The 27882-nt window shown below is 36.5% G+C and overlaps 2 protein-coding genes across 6 annotated transcripts in view; one reads left to right on the top strand and one right to left on the bottom strand.

The window, feature by feature from the left end:
- The window catches only part of MCPH1 (microcephalin 1), a 116045-nt gene that overhangs the window by 18045 nt on the left and 70118 nt on the right, over positions 1 to 27882 (top strand). For 3 of the 4 annotated variants that reach the window (XM_058177143.1, XM_058177118.1, XM_058177136.1), the window contains 4 exons: positions 3338 to 3444; positions 4883 to 4920; positions 6315 to 6477; positions 10686 to 10763. In XM_058177143.1, the coding sequence (XP_058033126.1) occupies positions 3338 to 3444; positions 4883 to 4920; positions 6315 to 6477; positions 10686 to 10763 (386 nt within the window). Of the gene's footprint in view, positions 1 to 3337; positions 3445 to 4882; positions 4921 to 6314; positions 6478 to 7924; positions 8046 to 10685; positions 10764 to 27882 lie in introns of those variants that run through there. The other variant, XM_058177127.1, reaches the window with a different exon arrangement.
- The window catches only part of ANGPT2 (angiopoietin 2), a 92259-nt gene continuing 75203 nt past the window's right edge, over positions 10827 to 27882 (bottom strand). Inside the window, exons 5-9 of one of the 2 annotated variants that reach the window (XM_058177189.1) lie at positions 26546 to 26676; positions 23953 to 24054; positions 20098 to 20264; positions 18694 to 18824; positions 10827 to 11904 (exon numbers count right to left, since the gene is read on the bottom strand). In XM_058177189.1, coding sequence (XP_058033172.1) covers positions 11744 to 11904; positions 18694 to 18824; positions 20098 to 20264; positions 23953 to 24054; positions 26546 to 26676 — 692 coding nt within the window. In that variant the 3' untranslated portion in view covers positions 10827 to 11743. The remainder of the gene's footprint in view (positions 11905 to 18693; positions 18825 to 20097; positions 20265 to 23952; positions 24055 to 26545; positions 26677 to 27882) is intronic. The other variant, XM_058177182.1, reaches the window with a different exon arrangement.

Below are 27882 nucleotides of genomic sequence, written 5' to 3'. Positions count from 1 at the left end.
AGTCTTGCTGTCATACATATCTATTTGGTGATATTCCTTTAAAAGAGAAAGCTCTCCACTGTGCTTATGCACTTGATTGCTCAGCATTCCACGGGTTGTAAATTTAGTGTACTGTAATGTGTTTCCACATAACTAAGCCAAGAACTACAATAGTTGGTAATGTTATAGTCTAATTCTGTGCATGTTTATTCAAACTAAATTAAACTCAGGATCTTGACATAGATCAGTTAATAAGTACAGATTGGATTATATGAGTCTTCAGTTAGCTAGGTTCCATTTCATCTAAAATCAAGGGTTAGTCAGAATTCAAATCTGATTTACATGTGGAAATTAAAACTTGATTCTTTCATCTATTAATGACAATCTATTGCTATAAGATACATTGACTGTAACCTTAATTATGAAAATAATACATGTATTCTGATCAGAATAGGAACCAATAATCATCCAGGATTGTAGAGTTTATTTTAGATGCATTTTCTTAGTTTAATGTAATAAACACTGACCTCAGGCTTTCCTCACATATCATTCTAGAAGAATTGTAGATACCTAACTTTTTATATTGGACTGAATACACAGAAACAGGAGTGGCAGAAGAACTCCATTCTGCATATGTCTTCATTGAATCTCTTCCATATAGAATAGATAGAATAGAATAGAATTTTTTATTGGCCAAGTTTGATTGGGCACACAAGGAATTTGTCTTGGTGCATATGCTCTCAGTGTACATAAAAGAAAAGATACCTTCATCAAGGTACAACACTTAATGATAGTATGTAAGATAGTATGTAAGAAGATATGTAAGATAGAATACTGCTGCTCATGTTTCAAACAAAATTAGGACAGACCTCTCTTGCAAGCATAGTATCTCTATCCAGTTGTTAAAGCAGCCACATTTTTCTTTTAGGCTATATAAAAACCGGGGGTAGGAGAGAGAAATACGGTGGCTCTGTAATAAGTAGCAGAGAGGTGCTGTCTTGTGCAAATTGTAAAGCAATACTTCTGAACTATTTTTTGCATGGTTAAGTTCCAATTTGTTTTCCTGTACAACTCTTGATATTTTAAAAAATGCATCATGCATTGAGAAGTACTGCTGATTTTATGCTACGCCATTTTAATTATTCTACATGTAGCATTATTTGCTGAGCATGTACTTTTTAGTCAATATAGTATCAAATTCGGTAAACTAGAACTGGATATGTACATCTGTATATGATTTGTAGGCCTGGTGGAATCTAGGTTTTTCATTTCTAATCTAATCATCTTTTTGAATGGCAATAATAAGATTAAATCACTTCATTTATTTGTCATTATTACTGGTATCAGTTCACAAGATTATGTGAGAATTAAATGTCCTCATTAGCTATAGCTGCCATACCAGGGTTGATTGTAAGAGACTTATGTGGCAAATTTTACAGTGATCAGCATTGGAGACATGTTTTTCTGTGTATTTTCATATTACAAACGCCTCAGTCCCATAGAAGGATTAATAATGCATTTCCTTTTTAGTATAGTGTTATGTCAAATACTGGCTAGAATGTGAAGAACACCAGTTCCCAGATGCAGCTTAGTACTTTATGAACAACTATGTTTTTATGTGATCTCTTTATATAAGAGATTTCTTGTAGAAGTGACGTATATCCCACTGTTTGAAGCTTCCATATATTTGTATTAAAAGTCAGCATGCACTTGGAGTTTGGGAAAGCAATTCCAAAATAGGCTGTTAAAAGTTAACGCGGCCAAATCATGCATAGAAAATGCCATACTACTCATACTGTTTTCATTGGCTATGATCCCTTCATATATACCATCCTAATCTTAGAATATCCATGTACAACATAAGCTTTTTTTTTTCCTGAATTTTTTCTCTCTCCCATTTCCTTACAAACATAAAAGGGTAGTTATAGAAATGTTTAATACAATTTGGGTAAAAAAAAAGTTCTTCAGAGAATGGTATTCATATGTATCAATAGTATATTTATAGTACTACAGATATGTTCATAAAATATGTACAGTATAGCTAGAGTAGAGTGACTTTTCTTACTTCATGGTATATTAGGACACCCACCTCCTTTTTTTGTGCCAAGAGATCTTATATCAGGAAATTTGATGTTCCAGCTAAAGGCCTCATTATATATTCCATAAAACTCAGGCTACTGTCATGTGACATGTTGTAATAATTATGTTTTATCTATAAGTTGGTGGAAATAAGATTGAATATGGCCTGAAGATTGTGAGCAATGTATGAACGTAGCTATAACTAAGGCTGAATTTAAGAACAGACATCTTAGAATTCAAATAATACATGTGAAGTATATGAAATTAGGGTGTTTTTTATAGAGGTGTGTAGCTGTTTCAATCTTGGGTTATGAAGTTGTTCCAACAGTTCTGGAAATGTTCTGAACTCTTAGAGGTTACTTTGAATTAAATTTGGTTTAAACTGAACAGAAACATTTCTAGAAAGATCTAAATCAGGGGTGCTTAAATCTGGCCCACGGGGCTGACTTGGAAATATCAAAGGACCAGCCTGTAGTGCCTCTGCCAGCGAAAACGGGCTGGGGGGGGCGCTTGTGGCACCTGCATGGCCCATTTTCAGCCTCCTGCAGCACTGACAGCCAAAAATGTCACTTCTCCTCCTCCCCCCCATGCCCGCCCAACAGAGTAGAACTACAATGCTGATCCGGCCCTCGAAGAAATCCAGTTTGACACCTATGAATTAAATAGTTGTTTGAACTGAAAACATTTCAACTTTAAAATATTTTATCCATCACTGCTGTTTTCATTTTAAAGGGAGTTTGCTTCTAGTAATATAAAGTTGCAGAATGAAAATTTAACAAAGTTCTGCCATGAAAAGTTATGAAGATGTAATAGGTTGTGAGAGTAATCTTGTGCAATCTGTAGGTTGCCTGCCATAAAGATAAATAAAGGAAATATTCATTTTTTAAAATTCAAATTAGGACCTGCGAAAAATCCAATATGAAAGGTGAGTTTTTTAAAGATATTATGTACCTAAAAATGATTTTTAAAATGTTACTTCGAACTGCAGTTACTCTTTTTTTAGAGAAGCCGTATAATGTAGAGAAAACACAAAAATCAAGGAACTGTACTTAATAATAATAATAATAATAATAATAATAATAATAATAATAATAATAATAATAATAATAATAATAATATTTTAATTTTTATACCGCCCTTCTCCCGAAGGACTCGGCGGTGCACTTGATTATGAAAAATATACAGGAATAATGCAAAGCTACAATTATGCTAATACATTAACAGCATTTACATTTTTCATAGTATGGATTAGGATTAACTGAATGGATCTGGTTTTTAGATAATGCCAAACTTTCAACGAGTGATGCCAAAAACACTGCTTGTGAACCTTTGGGGAACCATGTGAATGAGCCTGATAGGAAATTAAAGATTACTAGGATCGAAAAGGTGAGTTGGTACATCATGGCTGTAAGACCAGTAGAAGGAAGTGTTTCTTCTTTTTCCCAGGTTGAGTGATGTCTTTTTGTGTCAGGTCTGGGAAACCCTACAATCTGCAGAAGTAGATGGGAATCCTAAGGGGAGAGCACAAAATCTAATGTTTAGTGGACACAAAATCATAGCAAACCATTGAATAGCTAATCTATCCAGAGTGCAAACATGATTGGACAAGCTACACTGAACTCTGCAGCATTTTATAACATATTCCTAGAATTGAAGTTTTCTGGATAAATATATTTGTAAAACCAACATTTGATTTGGGAGAACACAGTGTATGATGCTACAGCCATGAAATGGATACTATATAATAATTTTACTTTTCTGTAACTCAAGTATTGGAGTGTTCAGAGCCACCATCAGTCACCTGATTTAATAGCAGGAAGGTTTTCAACTAAACTAAGATTGTCTTTTCACCCATCCACTCACTCTCCTTTCTAATTCATGGGAACAAAAATACATTAAACTCTCCTATGAGCAGCGACAAGTTTTTAAGAAGCATCTGTCACAAGACATTTCATCTTCTAGTATTTGGATTTATTCTTCTCAAGGTCAGTCCATTGTTCTGTTTATTTACCATGCCGGCCTTTCCACATGGTTGAAATCTAATGTTTTTAGGTAGAACATTTTATTGTTTATGAGTAGTTGGAAAAACTGCTGTTATCATTGAAGTAATGTCATGTCTATAGTTTGCATGTGCTGAATTGTTCTGTATAGCTTTTCAGCAGTCTAGATACTGAAGATATAGCACATCATTTTACAATAATAAAATAAATGAGCTTCACATATGCGGAAGATTTTACAAATTTCAGAAAGCCAATTCTATTTGATGCATTTAGAATATTCAATTAGAATGGTGAATCTTTTCTGTAAACCATGGAGACAAATATTTGCAGTTAAAGTACAAAACTGGCAACCTCATGTTGAATTAACTTAGGTAGCTATAGATTAAAAATACTAGACCATCAAAGCTGTTTTCCAGGAATAGTCTTTTGCTTAGGTGACCCTACATCTTTATAATACAGTGTTTTCACAGCATTCTTTCTTTCCCACTAAATGTTGAAAAAAGGATCATAGAAGTTCAAGGATCATAGAAGTGTGGTAGTTTTTCATGTTTAGCACTGAGAGATATACAGTGGTACCCTCTCTAACTTTGCAGCAGAAAACTGAGGACCACTCAAGAATTCCATACATAAAGATACCCTACATATGTACACAAGACTCATTCATGCAAGTATGTTTATGTCAAGAAGCTACAGTTTGCATCCTAAATGTTGCGATCTATGAAAAAGTTTTAATCTTTGTAGGATTTAGATTTCATCAGAATTGGACATCGTTAAGGGCAAACAAATATGTTGATTTATTTTTCCTTCTTTCTTTAAATCTTTAGCCTTTGAGAACATTAGTCATGACAAGCATGTCCCCTGAGTAAGTACCAGGTATTGTGATTATGTTTCTATGTACGTATATTTTCATATTTTTGTAGTTCATAAAACTGCCTTTGTCTAGTATCCCCCAGTGTTTGGATTTCAACTTCCTAAAATCTGAGCCAATGTGGCCTCTAATGCAGGCCTATGGCAACATTTGAGAAACAACACTTCCATTAATAGCTTATATTTGTATGCTACCATCAGAAAAATATAGACATACGCAGACTTCAATCCCTAGGATTCAAATTAGATTTGGACATATAGCATACATTTTCTAAGTATCTTAAAACACATCATATTAATAATTTTAATTACTTAAATCATTTTTATGTAAGAGGAATGAGTAAAACTGCTTTACATGGGACTGTAGTAAAAGTCTGATACTTTAAAATATTTATGGATTTTGTTAGCATAGAGATACATAGGAAACAGAACAGGTTTTTTACAATTCATTTGCTGTATAATGAAAGAATGCATGCTTACTGCATTCACTGGGTGCTGTTCCTTATTAACTGCTTCAAATTGCAGTATGGGATAAGGCAGCTTATTTATATAAATGAAATTCAGAGATTTTTTTAAAAAATTCAAATATCAAATACATCTACCATCCTGCTGTCCTGTCCCAATAGTCATCATCAAATCCCACATGTTCTCAATACCATTTTTATGGCTTTCCCATGGGAGCAAAATGGAGCCAACTTAAGCACTGGAGAGTGCTATTCCCTCTAGAGAGAAACATTTATCACAAGACCATCACCCCTCAATATACTTCATGAAAACGGGTGCCTTAAATATTCTTTCTTGGGATGAATAGATAAGAGCTGTGTACTTCTTATAATGGATAGGATGCTTCAAATTGGAGATACATGGAAGCCAAGCCATCTGGTTTAAAATTAGGACTTTGAATTTGATCCACAATCTTATCAGAAAACACTATAGCATTCAGAAGATTAGTGTCATCTAATTCCTATTTGATAATAGGTGGGCTGCTAGATTCTGTACTAATTTCAGATTTGATTCATTTTTAAAGGGATATAAGTTTAGCTTGAAGGTGATAAATTACCATGCTGTTTTGTTGTATGCCCACTTAAGTAAATATGTGCAAAACATTCAACGATAGCATTCTGACTCTTGAAACATCTGTTTCAACCTCATTAGAAATATCTCAACATCAAATAAGGCTGTCCCAAACTCCATTTTACAGCTAGAAATAGCTCGTTGCTGAGGTCAGACTACTTTCAATGAAGTAGGCCCAAAATAAACATACCTTTTGGCCATTTTAATGTTTTGTATGTAACTCTTATAATAATGTTTATATTGCAACTAACAAATTAATCATATCTGTAGAAGTATAATAAGTTATTAAGATCTGCTCTCTGTTTCTTCTTAAAGAATGCAGAAAGTAACACTGCAGGTGCTGAAGAAGCTGGGTGGTTTTCTGACTTCTGATGAAGTATGCAAAAATACAAGTCATGTAATTGCAGGGAGCCCCCGCCGGACTTTAAATATACTTATGGGAATTGCTCGAGGCTGCTGGATTGTCTGTTATGATTGGGTAAGTAATACAGATGACTATTGATAGACTTTCTTTTTTTATTAAAATATGATCATTATCTGGTGACATTAATGGTAAATGAATATATCAGGTACACAGTGTGAAATATTAAAGTGTTCCTGTTAATTAAGATTGCATACGTTTATTATTAATTTTTACAAAAAAATAAGCACATAAATGTGCCCAACATTATTACCACCTTTAAAAAAAATAGAAGGTGAATAATTCCTATGAACCAGGTGTGTGAAATATTTTGGTCACGTTTCACATTCTGTGGATGATGGAGGCTTGCAAAGTGAATTTGGCCATATGAATACTTGTAGGTGGGACTGAGGCAGGGGTGAAATGCTCCCAGTTTGAACCGGCTCGCCCGATTAGGTAGCGATGGCAACTGCTGGTTCGGAGGACCGGTAGCAAAAATCCCTGCCCCCACCCCCCTGCCTCTGCTGAGTCGCACCATCAGCAGAGGTGTTTTTTTTTACTTTTAAAAGTTTTTCTTCAGCCGAAACATGCCTTTAAAAGAAAAAAAAAACCCTCTGATGATCGCGGGGCTGAGCAGAGATCATCAAAACCCTTTAAAAGTTTTTTTAAAAAAAACCTCTTCAGCCAAAGGAGGGGGGAAAAGGGAAAAAAAGCCTCCTCTGGCGATCCAGAGGAGTTTCCTGATCCTCACAGGCTTTTAAACTCACTTTTTAACAGCCCCCACTTACAAGAGCCCCCACCCATGCCCAGCCAATTCCCCCTTCTCACTTACCTATAATTACTGCTCTTTCGGGCTGGCAACGCCATGCTTTCTTCAGCTACTAAAGAAAAAAATGACTTCCTGCTTTGCTGGCTGAAGAACTCTGGGATTTGAAGTCCACAATAAAATAAAATAAAATAAAATAATAAAATAAAATATTTGTGCAGCTTTCTGAGATTTGGTGTGTTTCTGTAGTGTTTCACTGTAATTACACAAACACACAAAATCTCAGAAAGCTGTATGTGGCATTTTGTGTGTGTGTGTGTGAGTTGTGTGTGTGTAAAGTGTGAAAGTTGGTTTTTGATACCTCATTGTTTTTTATACTTTCTTTATTATTTTTATTATTTATTGTTATTGGCCACGCCCACCCAGTCAACTGACCATCAAGTCACGCCCACCAATTAAGCCACACCCACAGAACCGGTAGGGAAAATTTTTAGATTTCATTCCTGGACTGAGGCATCCAAATTCATATCCATGGACTCACAAGATTGGAAAATTATGCTATAATTGTCTTCAGTCATGGAGAGAAGAGGCCCCAAATATCGAAAAAGTTTCTGGTGCCAACTCTAAATTTGGGAGTGCAGTTTGCCCAATGCAGTTCTTATAAAAAAATTCTGAATGTTGGTAATTCATAAACAATGTTAGAGAGAACTCTACACTAGAATAATTTTGCAGTTAAAATCCAGATTTTTTTCTAAACAGATCCTTCAAGCTCTTCTGTTCTCCCTCTCTCAGACCAAAATATACCGGAGGTACAAGAAATATGAGGAAATAAGAAAACCTCTTTGACAAAAATAAAGGCTGGCTTACATTTTCCTGGACCTTACCTGTTCCTTGGATTATTAATGTACAGATAAATTGCAGGCTCCAAAACTGTCTACTGAAGTGTACAACTGGATGCCTTTGTTTATATTTTCAACTTGGTGTATGATCATTGAAAATCCCTCTTCTGACTGTAAAGAAATGTATTTATGTATGAGATTTAGCCTTCCTGCTATTGCTACAAAGTATCTACTGAAACAAGACAGTAACACAGGCACTCAAATTAATGATAACCTTGTATTCAAAATATACATATGATTTTCAAAGTAATAGAAGCAGAAGGCTGTAATAGCCCACTTTCCCAGACTACAGAGGAATCAAGTGCAGCTGCAGAAACAGGAAGGGCTTTAATGCCAAGGGATTTGTGTCACAGATGGATCGTATTTTCTGTAATCATATTCAAAGAAATTATTTCCATTCAGATGCTTCTGAACCAGGATTGTAAATACAACTGATTACACTGTCCATTGTATGTTACATAATTTTTAAATTGCAACTTTTCTGTAGCTGATTTTTTTTTTAAAGAGGTGGATTATATAGTATGGTGTTTAACCTATTCGATGCTGCCTTGCCTATATTATTTGTATTATCTGTAAACTGAGTATTTTTCTCACTAACAGGTTTCTTATTACTAATATCCATACTGACTTGAATGCCTAGAGGCACACGATCAAATGTCAAGATATAGAGCTGACAACTTTTGAAATAAAAATGTGTAGTATTTGGAGAAGTCAAAGAAGTATAAGATGTTAGGGATGTAAGGGTGAACCTTAATTTCAGGTGGAATGGAGAGAGGTCCCAGAGATTTTGTGATAAAGCCCAGGGGGAAAAATGTATCTATTCCAATAAGTTATATATTTTCTATTAGAGCCAAGTTGAGAGGAAAACTGTATTGTCCTGTTTTTTTTCTGGCAGCTGGCCCCAAAATATGATAGAGGAAAGAATTTAAGAGTGGTTTTTAAGTTATCTCTTAGAAGTCTATTAAAATGTTATAAACACCTTTTCATCTGATGTACTGCAATTAAGGAATATGTACCATATATATCTATAAATAGATTTATATTATCTATTTAGAGATATACAACAAATAGTTCACCACACCAAGATTACATGCAAAATATTTCAGTTTCTTATCCAATATTTAATGCTTCTGAGCCATTCATTCTAGTATGATTTGATGCGAAATATAAAGAGATATAAAGTGTTTGACAATGATTTGCTTCAGATAATAAGAGTATTAAATATTTTTACAGGTGAAAAATATGAAAGAGGACACTCACCCTTTAAACTGTATTTTTTAAAGAGGGGCTAGTAGAGGAAATGGCACATTTAAGTAGATAACCACAGAGGATGTCATTTTGTTCCTGTGGAAAAAGTCATTGACTGGTTTTAAACTGCATTTGTTTTGATCTTTTGTTATAATCTCTTTGTAATGTTCTTTCCGGAACTGGGCACATTAAATCACTGTTTTGAACATACCAGCTGTTGACCACCGATCAAATGATGAACAGTATTAATTGCTTCTCTTATTTTGCATATGTACAGTATAGCACTGAGGAATGGATTTGGGAGTGGAGAATCTGGAACTTATTAACAGAGATTCATACAAAAAATACTGTTCTTGAGACATATATTGTGTATTTCAACTGTGCTTTGTGAAGGAACTATTTTGTAGCAAATTAGCAATTTCCAGAACTAATTAATCTTAGGCCAAGCAGTTATAAATGTTGGCAACTGTCTAAAGAAATTGTGAGAAAAGTGGGCGACACTTCAACCTATGCAATGAGAATTTTCTGGTTTCCATCAGATCTCCTCCCTAGATGTATCCATTATGATTAAACACTTGGAAAGTCCTCTAATTCACTCATGAGGAATACCTTGGGGCAGATAGAGTAGGCTAAATAAGAAAAACATTTGTATTCACAATCTTGCCATTGAATACATGACTGTGGTTTTAATCAATTTTTCTGATGGCACGAGAACAGTGGTTTAATGCATATTGATTTACCAACTAGAAGTTAAGATTTTCAGTTTCCTCAAATATTTTCTGTTCATCTAGTCAAAACTGTCAAATAAACTTGATGTTCTGTTGTACAACCCTCTGGGGCCAAGTTCATGATCTGATCCTATATATATTCTAAAAGCTGTTGCTTTATTGATTGAATCCTGCTCTGAGACTAATGAATTTGCTACTGCAGGAAATTTTAATAAAGAAGAAAATTGGCAACTTCTTCACACGGTTCAAACAACATTGGGGTTGCACTTCCTTGAAAAGACATTTCCTTGTTTCTTCATGCAGCAAATTTCCTTCCAAAAAGCTTTGTTATTAAGTGTGATTAAAGTCTGTTAACTGAACCAAGCATACAAATATATTCAAATTCCATGCACTATAACATCTGTTTTAAGGCTCAGCATTGTCTACAAATTTAGAAGCCTATTCTATTATGTGCTAAACTTCTGATGAGGTTTCAATAAAATAAAATATGTTGTACACAGTGTACAGCTAAAGCATAGTTATCTGGGCTGTGTGAAACAAGCTTGAATATGCTAACTATTCTGCTGTTAATGATCTGCTTACTATTTGCTACTTTACACATTTTGAATAGAGCTATTAATTCTCAGTGGTTCCATCACTGTTTAGGTTTTGTGGTCTCTGGAACATGACTATTGGATTTCTGAAGAGCCATTTGAATTGTCAGTGGATTTCCCTGGAGCTGCGGTAAGTAATATTTTGCTTTTTAATTTATCATAGAATATGATAATGATTTGATTGTCACATATCAAAGTATAAGCAATGGAAAATGTTCACAGGGAACTGTATATCAACTAATGTTCAATGTTCCTCAAGAGATGTTCAAACTTTTCATTATCAGTTTCCCTTTAAGCCAGAGAAAATAGAAGCAGATCGTTTAAACTGTCCAAAATACTGAGAAATTATAATTAAGAGATATTATTTTAACAGAAAAGAACAAGAAAGAACAGTCCAATATTCTTATATATTATACTGAGTTCACATGTAAAGTTCTATAAATTGCAAAGGTATTTCAAGCTTTAGAATACCTATACAATATCTGATATGCAAGGTATAAAAATAGTGGTCTGTTATATACTCAGTATTGGATTTTAAAGAAAAGACATGTAAAATATAGAAATAGTTTTATACAGTCTTATTAAATATACTATGTACTACCAAATATCCTTGAATATGTGACTACTAAAGGCAATAATCTGGATATAGGCATTAATTACAAAATATTTACATAATTACAAGGAACAGCATGAATAATAAAATACAATATAGTTTACAAAGCAGTGCTCTTTTTAAAATAGCAATTGAGAGTTCAATTGTAAGATATAAAGTAATGTTTAAGGCTGAAGAAATTTTAGACGATCTAGATATATTTCACAGTTCCAGTTATGCACAACTTCATAAATGTTCATGACAACAAAGTTCTTAAGGTCCTGCAGAATCCTTCTAACATTCTCTTTTTAAAATCATTATTGATTTAGTTATTTCTTCTTACATGACTGAACTGTGATGAAATTCAGCAATGCTGAAATCAGAAGTAGAAACACTGATTCCTATAGAATGTGTACGCATTTTGTTCAGGCAGAAAAATTGGTCATAGTGTATCCATATTGTCAAAGTATATTAAAATTATGTCAACATAATTTTTCAACATAAAAGTGTAGACTTTTTTAGAAATCTGTTGGGCGGATCATCATAGTTGTGGCCTTTAGAGAATAGCCTGCTCCTTTCCAGTAGTACCATTTAATCCCTTTAAATTTGTTTGTGTTCTGTCGCAGTGGATAGTATAGACCATTTAGATTGGATGGTCCACATGCATCAAACCACCATCCTGTATAAAAATAAAAGGAAACATGAAAGAGAAACAGATTCACATATTTATATTTTGTAAACTAGACATACAACTTCATTTTTAAAACAATAAATTAGAATATTCACGCACAATTGACATATTTTCCATATTTCCATCTCATCTTCACCTTCCAAGTGCTAATTCAGAGTACCTTTCTGACAGTAACCATTTAAAGGGCTAAACATGAAAAGCCTCGTGAAAGAGGCAACTCTTAAAGCCAGTGTTTGGTATTATAGAAGCCATCCTGATCCTTGCTTATCACTTATGCCTCAAATGAGCTACATTGTATGGTGATTGACTGTAAGCACTGCGCTGATTAAGCAGAGTGAATGTTTACAGGCCTTCAAAGTTGAATATCCTTTAAAACAGGGGTGTCAAAATCGATTTCATTGTGGGACGCATCAGGGTTGTGTTTGGCCTCGGGGGGGGAGCAGAGTGGCCAACTCGATGTCACTTGTGTCGGGGACGCCTGTGGTGGCCCGAGCACTCTGCCAGAGAAAATGGGCTCTCCAGCTCCATTTTTGTCTTCGATGGCCTCCTGCAACCTTCTGCCAGAGAAAACAGCTCAGGAGGACCTGCATGTGGCTCTCACGAGCTCTGTTTTCCCTGGCAGAGTCACCGCAGGCCAGTCCTTCACTGTTTCCAAGGCAGCCCCACGGGCCAGATCTAAGTACCTTGTGGGCCAGATCCGGTCCCCGGGCCTTGTGTTTGACACCCCTGCTTTAAAATATAATATGTCTATAATATTTCCTGGGGACAGTGGCACACTAAAAACACTCTATGAAAGTGAAGCCAATAACTGCAGTAAAGCGAAGAGCCAGTGAATGGATTGTTCCTTGAAATTCCCCTCTGGAGCAAGGAGAGGACCAGGATTGCCTACAAGTGATCCATACAATGGCTTTTCATGTGGAAATTGTAAGACAGCAATCTTTGATCAGTTTTAGAGCTTTGGGAGCTGAAGGAAAGTCATATCTGTCCAAAGCACAGTTCAGAGCCTTCAAAAGGACACTGGATTTCCATATTTTCTTTCCTAATCATTTTTCAGAATTGCTTGTTAATGCATTGTTTTGATACTAAAAATCCTTGGAAAGGCAAGTTTCATTACACCAGGTGAGTTCTCTCCTAAACTTGATGACAAGAATTTAATGCAAGAACTTTAAAAAATTCTTATTTTTGAATAAACAGCAAAAGGGTGATTAAAACATTGATTTCGGAAAGTTCTAAATGAATTAAGGGCAAGATTTTGAAACTAATTGTATGAACCCTTCCATGAGAAATTGTTGCTTAGAGCCAGAATTGTCTACTGGTTAAGGCACCAGGCTAGAAACTAGGAGATTGAGTTATTGTCCCACCTTAGTTTTGAAAGCCAGCTGGGTAAATTTAGGCCAGTCACTCTCTCAGCCCAGCTCATTTCATAGGGTTATTGTTACGAGGAAAAGAGAAGAAGGAAGGAGTGTTATGTTCTGTATATTCGCTGCCTTGAATTACTTATAAAGTAATGAAGGTAGGACAAAAATCTAATAAAAAATTAAGAAAAAAATGGTAAGAGGGATTTTGAAGGTTGGATACTAGAGGGAGCCCGAAAGAACTAAAACTATAATTAAAGGAAAAGTGATACATTAATATAGAATGGAGCAAAAAATATCTGATCTTAAAAGAATTCAAGGATATTTGGGAACAATGCACTCAAAAATTACTCTTAAAATTGTGTGCCATTATAAAAATGGATTCAGAAATAATATAGAAGAGGAACAGATTTTACTGGATAAAACAAACTAGGGCTAATTCAGATGTTCTGAAAGTAGATTTTAAAATGTCAGACTGCAAGAATGATACCAAAAAAAATGTTACATTGGATTTACAAATGAAACTCTTAATAATTAAAGGGGACAGAACATTATTAATCAGAATGGCATGGATAACTTCTTATCTTGGATTTACAAAAGAGATGTATTAAACCTATAAAAGGGTTTCTAACAAGAGGCAAAATGGTACGAAACTGACTTTTAGGACACTAAAGGGACTAAAGATCAAGATTCTTAAAAGGAGATGGAATGAATAAAAAGTTGATTTATTTGATCAAGGTTAAAAACATATATGTTGCTTCTGATAGTTGTTGGTGGACTTTCCTTGACTATAACTGAATGATAAGGCTTTAAAGATTTCTTTATATATAAGAGGTAAGATATATTTATTTATTTATTTATTTATTTATTTGATTTTTATACCGCCCTTCTCCCGAAGGACTCAGGGCGGTGTACAGGCAGAAGTAAAAAAGACAATAACAATGTACAATTTAAAATGCAAATTTAAAAAAACTTATTATAATTAGCCTGAAAACTTTAAAATATATAAAAACTAAAATCCCATTTAAAAATATAATAAGAATTTAAGAAATTAAAAAACCGATAAAATTTTAAGCCAGCCCCGCGCAAATGAAAAGATGTGTCTTCAGTTCGCGGCGGAAGGTCCGAAGGTCAGGTATTTGGCGTAAACCCGGGGGAAGCTCGTTCCAGAGTGTGGGAGCCCCCACAGAGAAGGACCTTCCCCTGGGGGCCGCCAGCCGACATTGCTTGGCGGACGGCACCCTGAGAAGTCCCTCTCTATGGGAGCGTACGGGTCGGTGGGAGGCGTGTGGTAACAGCAGGCGGTCCCGTAGGTACCCAGGCCCTAAGCCATGGAGCACTTTAAAGGTCGTAACCAACACCTTAAAGTGCACTCGAAAGGCCACAGGTAGCCAGTGCAGTCTGCGCAGGAGCGGTGTTACATGGGAGCTACGCGTAGCTCCCTCTATCACCCGCGCAGCTGCATTCTGGACTAACTGAAGCCTCCGAGTGCACTTCAAGGGGAGCCTCATGTAGAGAGCATTACAGTAATCCAAGTGAGAGGTAACGAGCGCATGAGTGACTGTGCATAAGGCATCCCGATCAAGGAAGGGGCGCAACTGCCGAACCAGGCGAACCTGGTGGAAGGCCCTCCTGGAGACGGCCGTCAAATGGTCTTCAAACGACAGCCGATCATCCAGGAGGACACCTAAGTTGCGCACCCTATCCTTTGGGGCCAATAACTTGCCTCCGACAGCCAGCTGCGGCTGCAGCTGACTGAATCGGGGTGCCGGCATCCACAGCCACTCCGTCTTGGAGGGATTAAGCTTGAGCCTGTTTCTCCCCATCCAGACCCGTACGGCTTCCAGACACCGGGACAGCACTTCAACAACTTCATTGGGGTGGCCCGGGGTGGAAAAGTACAGCTGGGTGTCGTCAGCGTACTGCTGGTATCTCACCCCGAAACCACTGATGATCTCACCCAACGGCTTCATGTAGATGTTGAACAGCAGGGGCGAGAGAATCGACCCCTGTGGGACCCCACAAGTGAGGCCCCTCGCGGTCGACCTCTGCTCCCCTGTCAACACCGTCTGCGACCGGTCGGAGAGATAGGAGGAGAACCACCGATATACGGTGCCTCCCACTCCCAATCCCCCCAACCAGCGCAGCAGGATACCATGGTCGATGGTATCGAACGCCGCTGAGAGATCTAATAGGACCAGGGCAGAGGAATAACCCCTGTCCCTGGCCCTCCAGAGATCATCCACCAATGCGACCAAAGCTGTCTCCGTGCTGTATCCGGGTCGGAAGCCGGACTGGAACGGGTCTAGATAGACATCTTCATCCAGGTATTGGGGTAGCTGTCGCGCCACGGCACTCTCTACAACCTTCGCAACAAAGCGAAGGTTGGAGACTGGACGGTAATTACCCAAAATAGCTGGGTCCAGGGAGGGCTTCTTGAGGAGGGGTCTCACCACCGCCTCTTTCAAGGCGGCAGGGAAAACCCCTTCCAACAAAGAAGCATTGATAATCCTCTGGAGCCAGCCTCGTGTCACCTCCTGAGTGGCCAGTACCAGCCAGGAAGGACACGGGTCCAGTAAACATGTAGTTTACATGTAGTCCAGTAAACATGTAGTGTAGTAAACATATATAAGAGGGAAGAAGAAACTTTTTACTTTATTGATAACTTACAAATAAAATAAAGGAATATAAAACTACTTTATCCCAAATGTGCTTTTTCAAGAGGCAACTAGACTTTCTGATTTTTCTTTGAAGATATTTCGCTTCTCATCCAAGAAGCAAAATGTCATCAAAGAAAAACCAGAAAGTCCAGTTGCCTCTTGAAAAAGCATCTTTGGGACAACCATGACCTGGATGACTGAGAATCTCCATAGACACAAAAGTACTTAATTTGGTTAAGATTAAAATATATGTGTTGTATTCGTGGTAACTCTTAATGGACCTTTTACTGATTTGGATTGAATAACAAGGCTTTATAATGTATTTATAGATAAGAGATAAGATATGGGAAAAAGAGATACTTTGTGGAATTATCAGAGAAGGTGATAACTTACGGAAATTGATTGTACTTGCCTTGATGAAAAGGGAAATCGTTTTTTGAATGATTTTTTTTATTTTTGTTTTTTTCTATACACTTCTTATTTTTCATTTTTATATTTTTCTTTGTATTGGTTTTTTCTCTTTGTAAACTTCAATAAAATTATTATTAAAAATAATATATTTATCAAATATATGGGTCTAAATTAAATCTGTGGTGATTCTCTCTGTTGTCTAAATCTCAGACAGAGTTCTATGAAAGTCATCAAGATAAATGAAGTATCACTACCAGCAGTTTTCTTCTTTTATGAAGATATATGTTCATTTTCTTTTTTTTTTCCAAAGATGCTTATAGTATCTGGGAAGGGCTGGGAAGTGGCTCACCAGGCTAATACAGCCTGTTATTAACATACAGCTGCCTGCAGTTACAATTACTGCAGGCTCGAGTCCCACCAGGCCCAAGGTTGACTCAGCCTTCCATCCTTTATAAGGTAGGTAAAATGAGGACCCAGATTGTTGGGGGGGGGCAATAAGTTGACTTTGTATATAAATATACAAATAGGATGAGACTATTGCCTTACACAATGTAAGCCGCCCTGAGTCTTCAGAGAAGGGCGGGATATAAATTCAAATTTAAAAAAAAGTATAATAAAATGTAAAAAAATGTCCAAAGACAAAAAAAAAAAAAAAAAGACAGTTCTATGAAAGTCAGGGCAAATCAATTATCCTAAAGCTGAGAGAAAGTAACTGGTCCAATGTCACTCAGCTGGCTTTGTGCCTAAGGCAGGACTAGAACTTATTGATCCTCTCAGTTTCTAGCCTAGTACCTTTAATCACTATACCAAACTGGACAGTTTATTTTCATGTAATAGTACTAACATAATACCAAAAAAATCTGCATTAACAATTATCAAAAGAAAAAAATGCTCTGTCATATTAGAATTATTGTCTGTTTATTATTGCTATCCATAATAGCACCCTCTCCGGTCTTATAAATATAGCTTAGTTCAGAAGTTCCCAATCTTGGCAACTTTAAGATGCGTGGACTTCAACTCCCAAATTTCGCCAGCCAGCAGGGAAATTCTAGATGTTGAAGTCCATGTATCTTAAAGTTGCTAAGACATAACCCCTTGTAAAAAAATATAAAATGCAATCTTCTTGATTATGTCAAATGCCTGTTAAGCCCAGCATCCCCATTGCAAGCACCCAAACTGCTCTGGAAAATACAGCAGCCTATTCTTTCTTTATTCTGGTTTTGACCAAGTTATATGCTACCCACTTCCAAATTATTCTGTACGCTTACAGCATGAATGTACAAACATTAAAAGTCATGTGTGTAATTTTTTAAAAGAAAAAAAACAGCCAAATTAGAAACTTGAATGCATAGATAGCTCTTTAGTGTCCTTGTAAACTAATAATAAGAGGGCTTCCCTCAATTCCAGCAGAACCTGTTCTAAAAGAATTAACTGCGATTCTCCAGCAACAATTTTTCAGAGATATGCTGGTACTAATCTTAGAAGTACTCTTAAATACTACCCATAAGTTAATTACATTTGCCTCTGACTCTTTAATAGAAATGCTGTGGAGTAAATATGAGTAGAAAGCACCATAAAATGTCTGTACTTTTCCCAGATTATATTTTTGTCCTCACTTTTTCCAAGCAAATCAGTTTAATTTTTCATTGCATTTCATTCAGTTGCTGATGTTGATGTGAAACCTTTGTGGGGTTTCATGAATCTCATTAAAGACAGTCATGTGGAAGTTAACTCAGAGCCAGGGCCAATCTGCTAATTCTGAGATCTTCCGGATCTCATTAAATTCTCACCAATTTCCTGAGCCATTTCTCAGTATCTTAGAGGGCATTCTCGTGGTATCATGCTGTGATTATAGCCTTGCATTGGTGCAAAAGAGTGAAAACAGCACTGAATGGACTATGCTTGCCTGTTCCTCTATCCTCCTCTTTCAGATTCTCCCTGCTGCTCCAGGGTAGATATTGAAAAAATGACTTTTTCAGTTACAATGTTTTCAGCTGGTCTAAAGTCTCCTGGTGGAGCCCAAGTCCAGGTATCTACACAGCCATGTCTGTGTAGTTTGCTTTGCATAGTACAGAAGATTTTTGCCCCGGCATCTGGGAAGTCTTTCAGCTTCCCAATCTAGACTGAAGTGCTGGTAGTCTCCCATCCAAGTACTAACCAGACCTGATCCTGCAACAATATAGTATCCTGATTTGCCTTAGTTTACTTACACAAGTCATTCCAATCTTTCCATTTTATTATAACAGCTGGCACGACCAAATGTATCTGCTTTTTACTTTATGGATAGATAAAGTGCCAACAGAAATAGAAAAGTGTGAGAATAGGAAAAGAAGAGAAAATGCCGCTCTTACCTCCTGTTAACATTTGTGAACATTTGCAGATGCATTTGTCGTTGTCTACATCCTTTGTGCTAAACCCATTTCCTGGTTGACTGATACTGCTTATTTTGCCGGCTGTACCCGTAAGCCCTTTAAGGTTGATTCTGTAGACAAGCAAAATGGGAAACAAATTATTGCAGGCTAAAGTGGTTGTGCTGGCTTTTCTGTAGAGAGGAAATATTTTCCAAGAAGTATCCTGTTCCCTTCTCTGGTTAACAATCTATGATTTGCCTTTTGGAGAGTATGCCAGGGACTTTTTGTCAACAGCATATGTTGTTGTGAAAAAAAGATTAATATATTTTCTCCTGAGTTGTTGAACTAGCTTTAAAATAGCAACAATAATAACTAGAGGTAGTAAATCTTAATCAGTTGTTTATGGAAGTCTGTATTTAAAAGGTGGTATGTACTGTACAGGAAAACACTTTTAAATCTATACATAAGAAATTACTGATAAAGACTTTTATGATTGATTCTACTTTGTTCTTCTCATACATATTGTATCAATCCTTCATCATTTTGGAATTCATACAAAAGTGAGAGCAGAGAATAGTGGATCAAATCAGTGACCTATATTTCTTTGGTTATCTATTTATTTATTAAATTTATTTGCCATCCACTTTGCCACAAAGCAACTTCCAGTTAGGACCACTAATGTTCACTATATATGGGAGGAGGGGGAGGATTGTACATATGAACACAAGTGGAGTGAAGAGGTTAAGGTGGTGGATGAGGAGCAGGGAGATTTGGTTACATTTCAGAAGGAAGTATACTTGCATGTGTATGTGTAGAAATTATTGTTATTATTATAAAGGATTGAGATAATAAGCTGTTTTGTGAAGGCTGTCTTCGTGAGCATAAGCTTTGTTATATAACTCAGCTATTTCCAGATGAGGAAATAGTTAGATTGCAGTAAAAATGATTGTTAATTTTGTTTCTTAGTCATAAAGCTCATCTAGTGATATCTGGTAGCTGTTTTCAGTCATCTCTTCCTGAGAGTGTGTTAATTTAATATGAAAATATACAAGAATTGCGGATATATCAACTATTTTGTGGGGTTCATAGCATACTTTCTAACATTATCATAATATTCTAAATCCCTTTTTGATACAAATGCAAATAAGTTTCTTAAAGCACTTTTCAAAATAGTGATGGCTGTTTGGTATCGTTTGGAAAATTATGCACCAGTGACCAAGGACAGGTAAAATGGAAACTGAGTAGAGGACTGTATACGGGATATGTATATTTACACATTTTCCATAAAACAGATCACCCTCATTTCCACTTCTATGTATAACACAAGTATAGTGTGCAAATAGCATTAATGCAATTAAGTAATGTCATAGAAGAACAACTCTGCAATTGTTTGTGTTGACTCACCTGTATTTTAGTTCTTCACCTGCTAAGGAAAAATGCTCATATAAAGAATATGCCTCATTTCCTTCCCAGTCTTTCAACTGTATTCTCAGAACATACTGCTTCTGGTTGGTTAGCTGAGAAACTAATTCATTTCCTAGCCAGTATTCTCCAGAAGGGTTCCCAAATCCCTGTAATTCAAATTAGATATTTAAATATATTGTTTTATTTCATTTTGAGATCAGCATTTCACACCTTTAAAAAAAATAAGTCATCTGAATTGGGTCAAACCTTCTGAATTTCTCCATTTGGGAAAGTGAAATTGTTCTAACACAGATTTAGAGATTGGAAAACCAAGTGGAACCATTTAATTGTTTAGCTGTCAAGAAAATTGCCATTAAAAAAAATCATACATTTTTTAAAAAACACAGTTAAAAACACAGATAAAAAACAAGAAAAAAGTCAAGGAAACAATTGGCCCATTGCTGGGAGAAAGTGGCAAGAAGATGACAAGCAACAGGGAGAAAGCAGATCTACTTAACTCATATTTTGCATCTGTCTTTACACAAAAGGAAAAAACAATCCAACCTATCAAAAACAGCACCACAAAAAACAGATTAGGAACACAAGTTAAAATAGGAAAAAAAATGGTAAGTGAACACCTGTCTACCCTAGACGAGTTCAAATCACCAGGACCGGATGGATTACACCCCAAGGTTCTGAAAGAATGGGCAGACGAAATCTCAGAACCACTGAACTATATCTTTCAAAGATCCTGGAGCACAGGGGAGCTGCCAGAGGACTGGAAAAGAGCTGATGTAGTTCCCATCTTCAAAAAAGGGAAAAAAACAGATCCAGGAAACTACAGACCTATCAGCCTGACCTCAATCCCGGGGAAGATTCTGGAAAAGATAATCAAGCAACAAATCACCGAACACCTAGAAGCAAACAAAGTAATAACCAAAAGCCAACATGGGTTTGTCAAAAACAGATCATGCCAGACTAATCTTATTGCATTCTTTGACAAAGAGACAAAATTAGTAGACCAGAGGAATGCTGTCGATATAATTTACTTGGGCTTCAGTAAAGCATTTGATAAAGTAGACCATAACCTACTCATGCTCTTGTTACCTCTCGCCTGGACTACTGCAATGCTCTCTACATGGGGCTCCCCTTGAAGAGCACCTGGAGACTCCAGTTAGTCCAGAATGCAGCTGTGCGGGTGATAAAGGGAGCTGTTCGGAGCTCCCACATAACACCAATCCTGCGTAAGCTGCACTGGCTGCCTGTGGTCTTCCGGGTGCACTTCAAGGTGTTGGCTACCACCTTTAAAGCGCTCCATGGCTTAGGACCGGGTTACTTACGGGACCGCCTACTGCCACCGTTTGCCTCCCACCGACCCATGCACTCTCACAGAGAGGGACTCCTTGGGGTGCCGTCAGCCAAGCAATGTCGGTTGGCGGCCCCCAGGGGAAGGGCCTTCTCTGTGGGGGCTCCTACCCTATGGAACGAACTTCCCCCTGGACTTCAACAACTTCCTGACCTTCGGACCTTTCGCCGCGAGCTTAAGACGTACCTATTTTTCCCTGCGGGACTGGCATAGAATTTTTAGATGTTTTTATGGGTTTTTAAATTTTTAATTAGTTTTTTGGGATTTTAAATGTATTTTAAATTTGGGCCAAATTTGAATAAGTTTTTTAGCTACTGTTTTATCTGTATTGTGTGTATTTGATTGTTGTTTTTATTTGGCTGTTCACCGCCCTGAGGCATTTGGGAGAAGGGCGGTATACAAATTAAATTATTATTATTATTATTATTATTATTATTATTATTATTATTATTATTATTATTATTATTACTACTACTACTACTACTACTACTACTACTACTAGATAAAGTAGAAAAATGTGGGTTAGACAGCACCACCACCAGATGGATTTGTAAGTGGCTGACCAACCGTACTCAACGTGTAGTCCTCAATGGAACTACATCCACATGGAGGGAAGTATGTAGTGGAGTACCCCAAAGCTCTGTTTTAGGCCCAGTACTCTTCAACATCTTCATCAATGACTTGGACAAGGGGATAGATGGGGAACTCATCAAATTTGCAGATGACACCAAGCTGGCAGGAATAGCCAACATTCCAGAAGATAGGCTCAAGTTACAGAACGATCCTGACAGACTTGAACATTGGGCGCTATCTAACAAAATGAAATTCAACAGTGAAAAAAGTAAGGTTCTACATTTAGGCAAAAAAAACCAAAATGCACAGGTACCGGATATGTGGTACCTTGCTCAGTAGTAGTACCTGTGAGCGGGATCTTAGAGTCCTAGTGGACAACCATTGACATATAAGCCAGCAGTGTGCAGCAGTTGCTAAAAAAGCCAACACAGTTCTGGACTGCATAAACAGAGGGATAGAATCAAGATCATGTGAAGTGTTAGTGCCACTTTATAATGCCTTGGTAAGGCCACACTTGGAATACTGCATTCAGTTTTGGTCGCCGCGATGTAAAAAAGATGCTGAGACTCTAGAAAGAGTGCAGAGAAGAGCAACAAAGATGATTAGGGGACTGGAGGCTAAAACATATGAAGAACGGTTACAGGAACTCGGTATGTCTAGTTTAATGAAAAGAAGGACTAGGGAAGACATGATAGCAGTGTTCCAATATCTCAGGGGTTGCCACAAAGAAGAGGGAGTCGGGCTGTTCTCCAAAGCACCTGAGGATAGAACAAGAAGCAATGGGTGGAAACTGATCAAGGAAAGAAGCAACTTAGAGTTAAAGAGAAATTTCCTGACAGTTAGAACAATTAATAAGTGGAACGACTTGCCTGCAGAAGTTGTGAATGCTCCAACACTGGAAATTTTTAAGAAAATGTTGGATAACCATCTGTCTGAGATGGTGTAGGGTTTCCTGCCTGGGCAGGGGGTTGGACTAGAAGGCCTCCAAGGTCCCTTCCAACTCTGTTGTTGTTATTGTTATTGTTATACAGTTGTAAATTAAACATTACTGTGTTAATAGACCACCTATATTCAAAAGATGAAATCTATATTTCATTTTACAGCAGAATTGCCTCATATATTTTCCTCCATTGACAGGAAATAATATTCATGTTTTAGTGATATAAAGTAGGAAGGAGATGGTTGAGATGATTCTTAGGATTCTTCCAATTTTGTTACTGCAGAGTTTTGAGTTGTATGTCATTAGATAGCTTTGCTTGAGACAATATGTCTTGACAAAAGATTATTAGTAGCTGGTAACAATCAGGCGATAGTACTCAAGTTCAGTAACAAAGAAAATACAGGGCATGTGCAGATACAATTCAGCTATTCAGCTATTCAGATACAGTTTATCCAAGTAGGCAGAAGCAAGAGGGGAAATTAAGGCTTTATTCAAGTTTTTTTTATAATAAAAGCAGTTCAATGGAGACAGCAGTGGAAGAGAGAGAAGAAATATCAAAGATGAATCTTTTAGCATGGATGGATCCTCTACAAATCTGAAAGGGGAGCACTATCTGTTGTGCATTGGTACTGTAGTCCTTTATTTACATATTTTTAAAACACATACACATATTTGTAAATAAATGAAAATACTGTAAAAAACTTTCCTGTGATCACATTCAAGAAAACCCATCCCAGGGTAAATTATAGAATTCTGAGATGCCCAGTCCAGAATATTTGAATATAACATTAATCTGCATGGCCTAACAAGCAAAAGGCTATAGGTTTAACTTTCTGGCTTCTTCAGTAAAAAAGTTCTTGGATGTTAATGCTGAGGAAAAAATTAAAATTGATCAGAGTGAGACTATGTCATATAAAGCACCAAGGAGATATATATCCAGAGTCTAATCAAAAGCTTATCATATTGTTCTGCTTACCATTTTATATTCTGCCCATGTTCGGTCAAAATCTACATTGCCATCTAAGCGTCGCTGAATAATTGTCCAGCCTCCTCCCACCGTCTCCATATCACAATATGTCTGTCAGGACACACAGATAGAGAACTTGTTACTCAACTGATTTTTATCCAAGTTAAAGTGTTAACAAAACTATGCCTATATGGGAGGCAAAATTTGCTTGCTCATATTTTTTCACTTCCCATATGATATCAAAATATAGTTCCCATAATCATATTATATTTGAGTATTATGCCTTGTGCAGAGAAACAAAACTGACTGTAGAAGTATGGCGATGCTTGCATGCAAACAAGCAAGCAGCTTTCTTTTTGTTTTCAGTTTGAACAGTAGTAGGAAACTTTGTGTCAGGGCCTGTAGTATTATGTCTGTTTATATCAGCACATATAATGAAAACATGTTCCTGGAGTGATGTGAATGCTGTCTAGCTCTCCATCAAGTTGATCCTGTATTTTGCTTCCAGTTTTGATCCTCCAAACACTTCTGTTTTTGAAATAATAAAAAAAAACATTTCTGTTTTTCTTTTTGAAACCTTTTGTTGTTCTTCCTTTGGAGGGATATCTACCAGGCATAATCTGTAGAATTAAGGTTTCCATTAGTAATATAATGGCATATAAAGCATGCTATCTTTAGAAATCCATTTCTCGCTTCTGGACTTTGTGTTCGAGGTGAAAAAAATGAAACTTTGATTTGGGTTTTGTTGACGTGATAAGTTTGTTGTTAGAGAAATGGCTAGTATTATTAGGTAAAAATAGAAAAAACATTGAAGTTGTATGTTATTACTTATACTGCTATGCCAAAGAGTCAGAAATCAATGCTTTTCTTTTTCTTTTTCCCTAAACTTTTTCCTCTTCCCTTTTTCCTCCTTTGTATTCCTATTTTCATTTTTCTTTGTATTTTTGTATTTTATATTTTGATAAACTAATAGAAAATTGTGACCAAAAAAAAGAAATAATATGACTAGTTCTAACAAGATATTTAAGGAATTACATTTAATAAGGCTTTTTGGTTAGGGTTGAATTGTTTGATTATTAAAAGGCCTGATTAACAGTTGAAAAGTGCAAGAGGGTCTCCTGTTTTTACACAATATTCACAACTTTGCTGGTGTGCAAATTTTGTCATATCATATCCATAAAGACTTCATTGAGACTGTAATTGCTGCCAACGGTACTTCAAGAAAGTACTGAGTGAACAGTTTGAATATTTATGCCAATGTGATATTTAATTTTTTTTCTTTTTAATAAATTTACAGATATTTCTAAAATTCTGTTTTTATTTTGTCATTATGGGGTAGTGTAGATTGGGGGGAAAAATGAGTTCCAACAACTGTAGAATCAGGCTGCAGCATAATAAAATTGACAAAAGTGAAGGGGGTCTGAATACTTTCTGAATGCACTGTAAATGTCATCCATTATATCAGAACCGGGGAGGGGGGATGTCCAATTAGACTTTGAGTTGCACCTCTCAACAGTAATCCTCCACCCCACAGAGCTAACAGCATCTGCATCTTGAGGTATTTATGAAAGACATGCAGGCCAACCATTTCAAGAACAAACTCATGTTGCACCATTTATACGTCTTCCTGAGTTTCATACAAAAAGACAAGGGATTTAGCCATTATTTTGTAATGCAAGAAATAGGGAAACCAAGATGATGTTAACAGTATCACAGTAGTATAGCTTCAACAAGAAAGCACGCATGTCAGCTTTGCATTGCGCTTCCTAATGAAAGCTTGCAGGGGGAAGAAAACAAGATTAGCAACGTACATTGTGCTGCGGTGTTTATAAGTCCCTCGAGAGGCCAGAGTGTGCATTGACAGGAAAAGATCAAAACATAAACAGCTGAAGTCTGGCAAATAAAAGGCAATTTTGTTTCTCTGACCAAAATAAGATGTAAAGCAACATCAATAGCACCGTAAATCCCGGACTTACAAAAAGGCCATCAATATTTGCCCTAAAAAAGTAATGACAGTAATTCTGGTGTTATCATGGGCAGAATGAAATCCACTAGGACTGTTTCTGCAGAACTTCAGTTTTCCAGGAGTAGTATGGGACTCCAGGCAAGTTGCATCAAAATTAATGAAAGCTAAGCGGTAATAGTGTTTGATGGATTACACTCCTAAGGCTGGAATAATCCATTAAACTGCTGCAAATAAAGAGGGTGATGGCAGTCTAAACACTGTAATCATTCTACTCCGTGTAGCAGGTCTGGGAATAAAAATTGTCCCATCAATCATCCTGCCTAATTGTTGGCCTAACATTGACCTCACTTTGAGACAGTTTTTAAAAAATATATAGGAGCATAGTGCTAATATAAAACCCAGTGAAATTTTGAAATGCATATGGTTGACATATTCCACTATGCTAAAGATAGCATCTCTGATCAGAACTGGATTTAAGATAATACTTTCAATATGTTGTTAACTTGAAAGTAAGATTCTCCTTTTTCTAACCTTGAAAACTGAGTGATTAAGCTTTTTAATTTAGAACTTGTACAAAAATATTTGATACTGAAAGAGTTTCCCATTCTGATTAATGTAAACAAGAGAGTGTAATACCTTTTTTTCTTCTCCTGTATTAGCTATAAGTAATGTGTAAATACCACTTGCTGTAAAGCCCATTTTGAATGCTTCTGAGCAGTCTTTGAAACTGATCTGTTCTTTTCCAGGGACCAAGGCATTCTTAGATGCTAAAATGCAAAAACATATTAAGAAAGCTGTTATAAAAATCTCTTAAATTCAGTTGCAATGGAAATCTGGTCTAAATACTATTTTCTCCACTTGCCCCATCTCTACCATTTTTCCAGCCTTTTCAATCTGTTTACTGTTTAAGTAAGGTCTATAAATCTAGTTTCCTTACAATAAAAGTTTGTTTCCAGTCATTTAATTGTTTTTCCACACTTCTTTGATAATTAGAACTTAGCCCTCTTGACACTGGCAAATGTTCAGGATATTTTTTTCCACATTGCGCTAAAGCCAGTATGGTTTGTTTACTTGTTTGTGTGCTACTTAAGAGATAATATCAGCAAAAACATTAGCAGTTTCAGAAGTTCTCAAAGAAACTATTTTTAAACTGTAAGACTAATTGGACAGAATCAACTTCCTTAAACAAAACAAATATCTTATGAATTGATTGTGGAATGCTTATAAAGACCAGCCAGATCCCCAACAATGTGGTAACCGGTGGAAAGTTCTTGTTCAGATTGTCATTTAATCAGATCTATCTTCCTTCAGAATATTTTGTTATATTCTGCTACCCTGTATCCCTGCTCCCCTGCCCCAAATCATTTGCTGACCATTCCTTGCCCACTGAGCAAAAGTATCCACAGGATGGAGTTTAAAAAGTCAAGATGGTAGCCAAAGCTCTGTCTGCTTGTTATGCATGTCACATGTGCATCACATGTGAAAATCAGACAAACTCTGATCACACTTTTCTTTCTGTTTTCTACTGTATTTTTATTGTATTTTGAGGATGCCTTGCCACTGATGAACTTGCTTCGTTCCGGCTAACTATTTTGGTTTTCATTTGTTAAGATTTCTGTAATGGATCAGACATTACAGATGCCATACATCTGCTGATAATTCCCTCCTGTTGAATTCTGGATCCTCATTCAATATCTGTATCTATTAGACTTAACTATCTAGTAAAGTAATTTTGGCAAAAAAAAATAGCATATCTTTTTCGTGAGGAAATATTTTGTTTTGAAGGGGTGCTGAAACAGCAAAAACACTCACACAAAGCTAGAAAGAATCAGTTTTGACTTTTCAAACAATTGTTTTAATTCTGATACTAGAGAACAGAGAGAATTGTATTTGGCAGAATTCAGCCCTTCGTGGTTACATTCTCACAGTGTTAGAGTTTGTTCTGTCCCTCTGAATGACCCACTGGTTTACTA

This window comes from Ahaetulla prasina, chromosome 1 (genome assembly GCF_028640845.1).
Source record: "Ahaetulla prasina isolate Xishuangbanna chromosome 1, ASM2864084v1, whole genome shotgun sequence".
In the NCBI taxonomy this organism is placed as follows: Eukaryota; Metazoa; Chordata; class Lepidosauria; order Squamata; family Colubridae; genus Ahaetulla; species Ahaetulla prasina.
The sequence above is the reverse complement of the archived record's forward strand: the minus strand, read 5'-3'. Positions and strand labels throughout refer to the sequence as shown.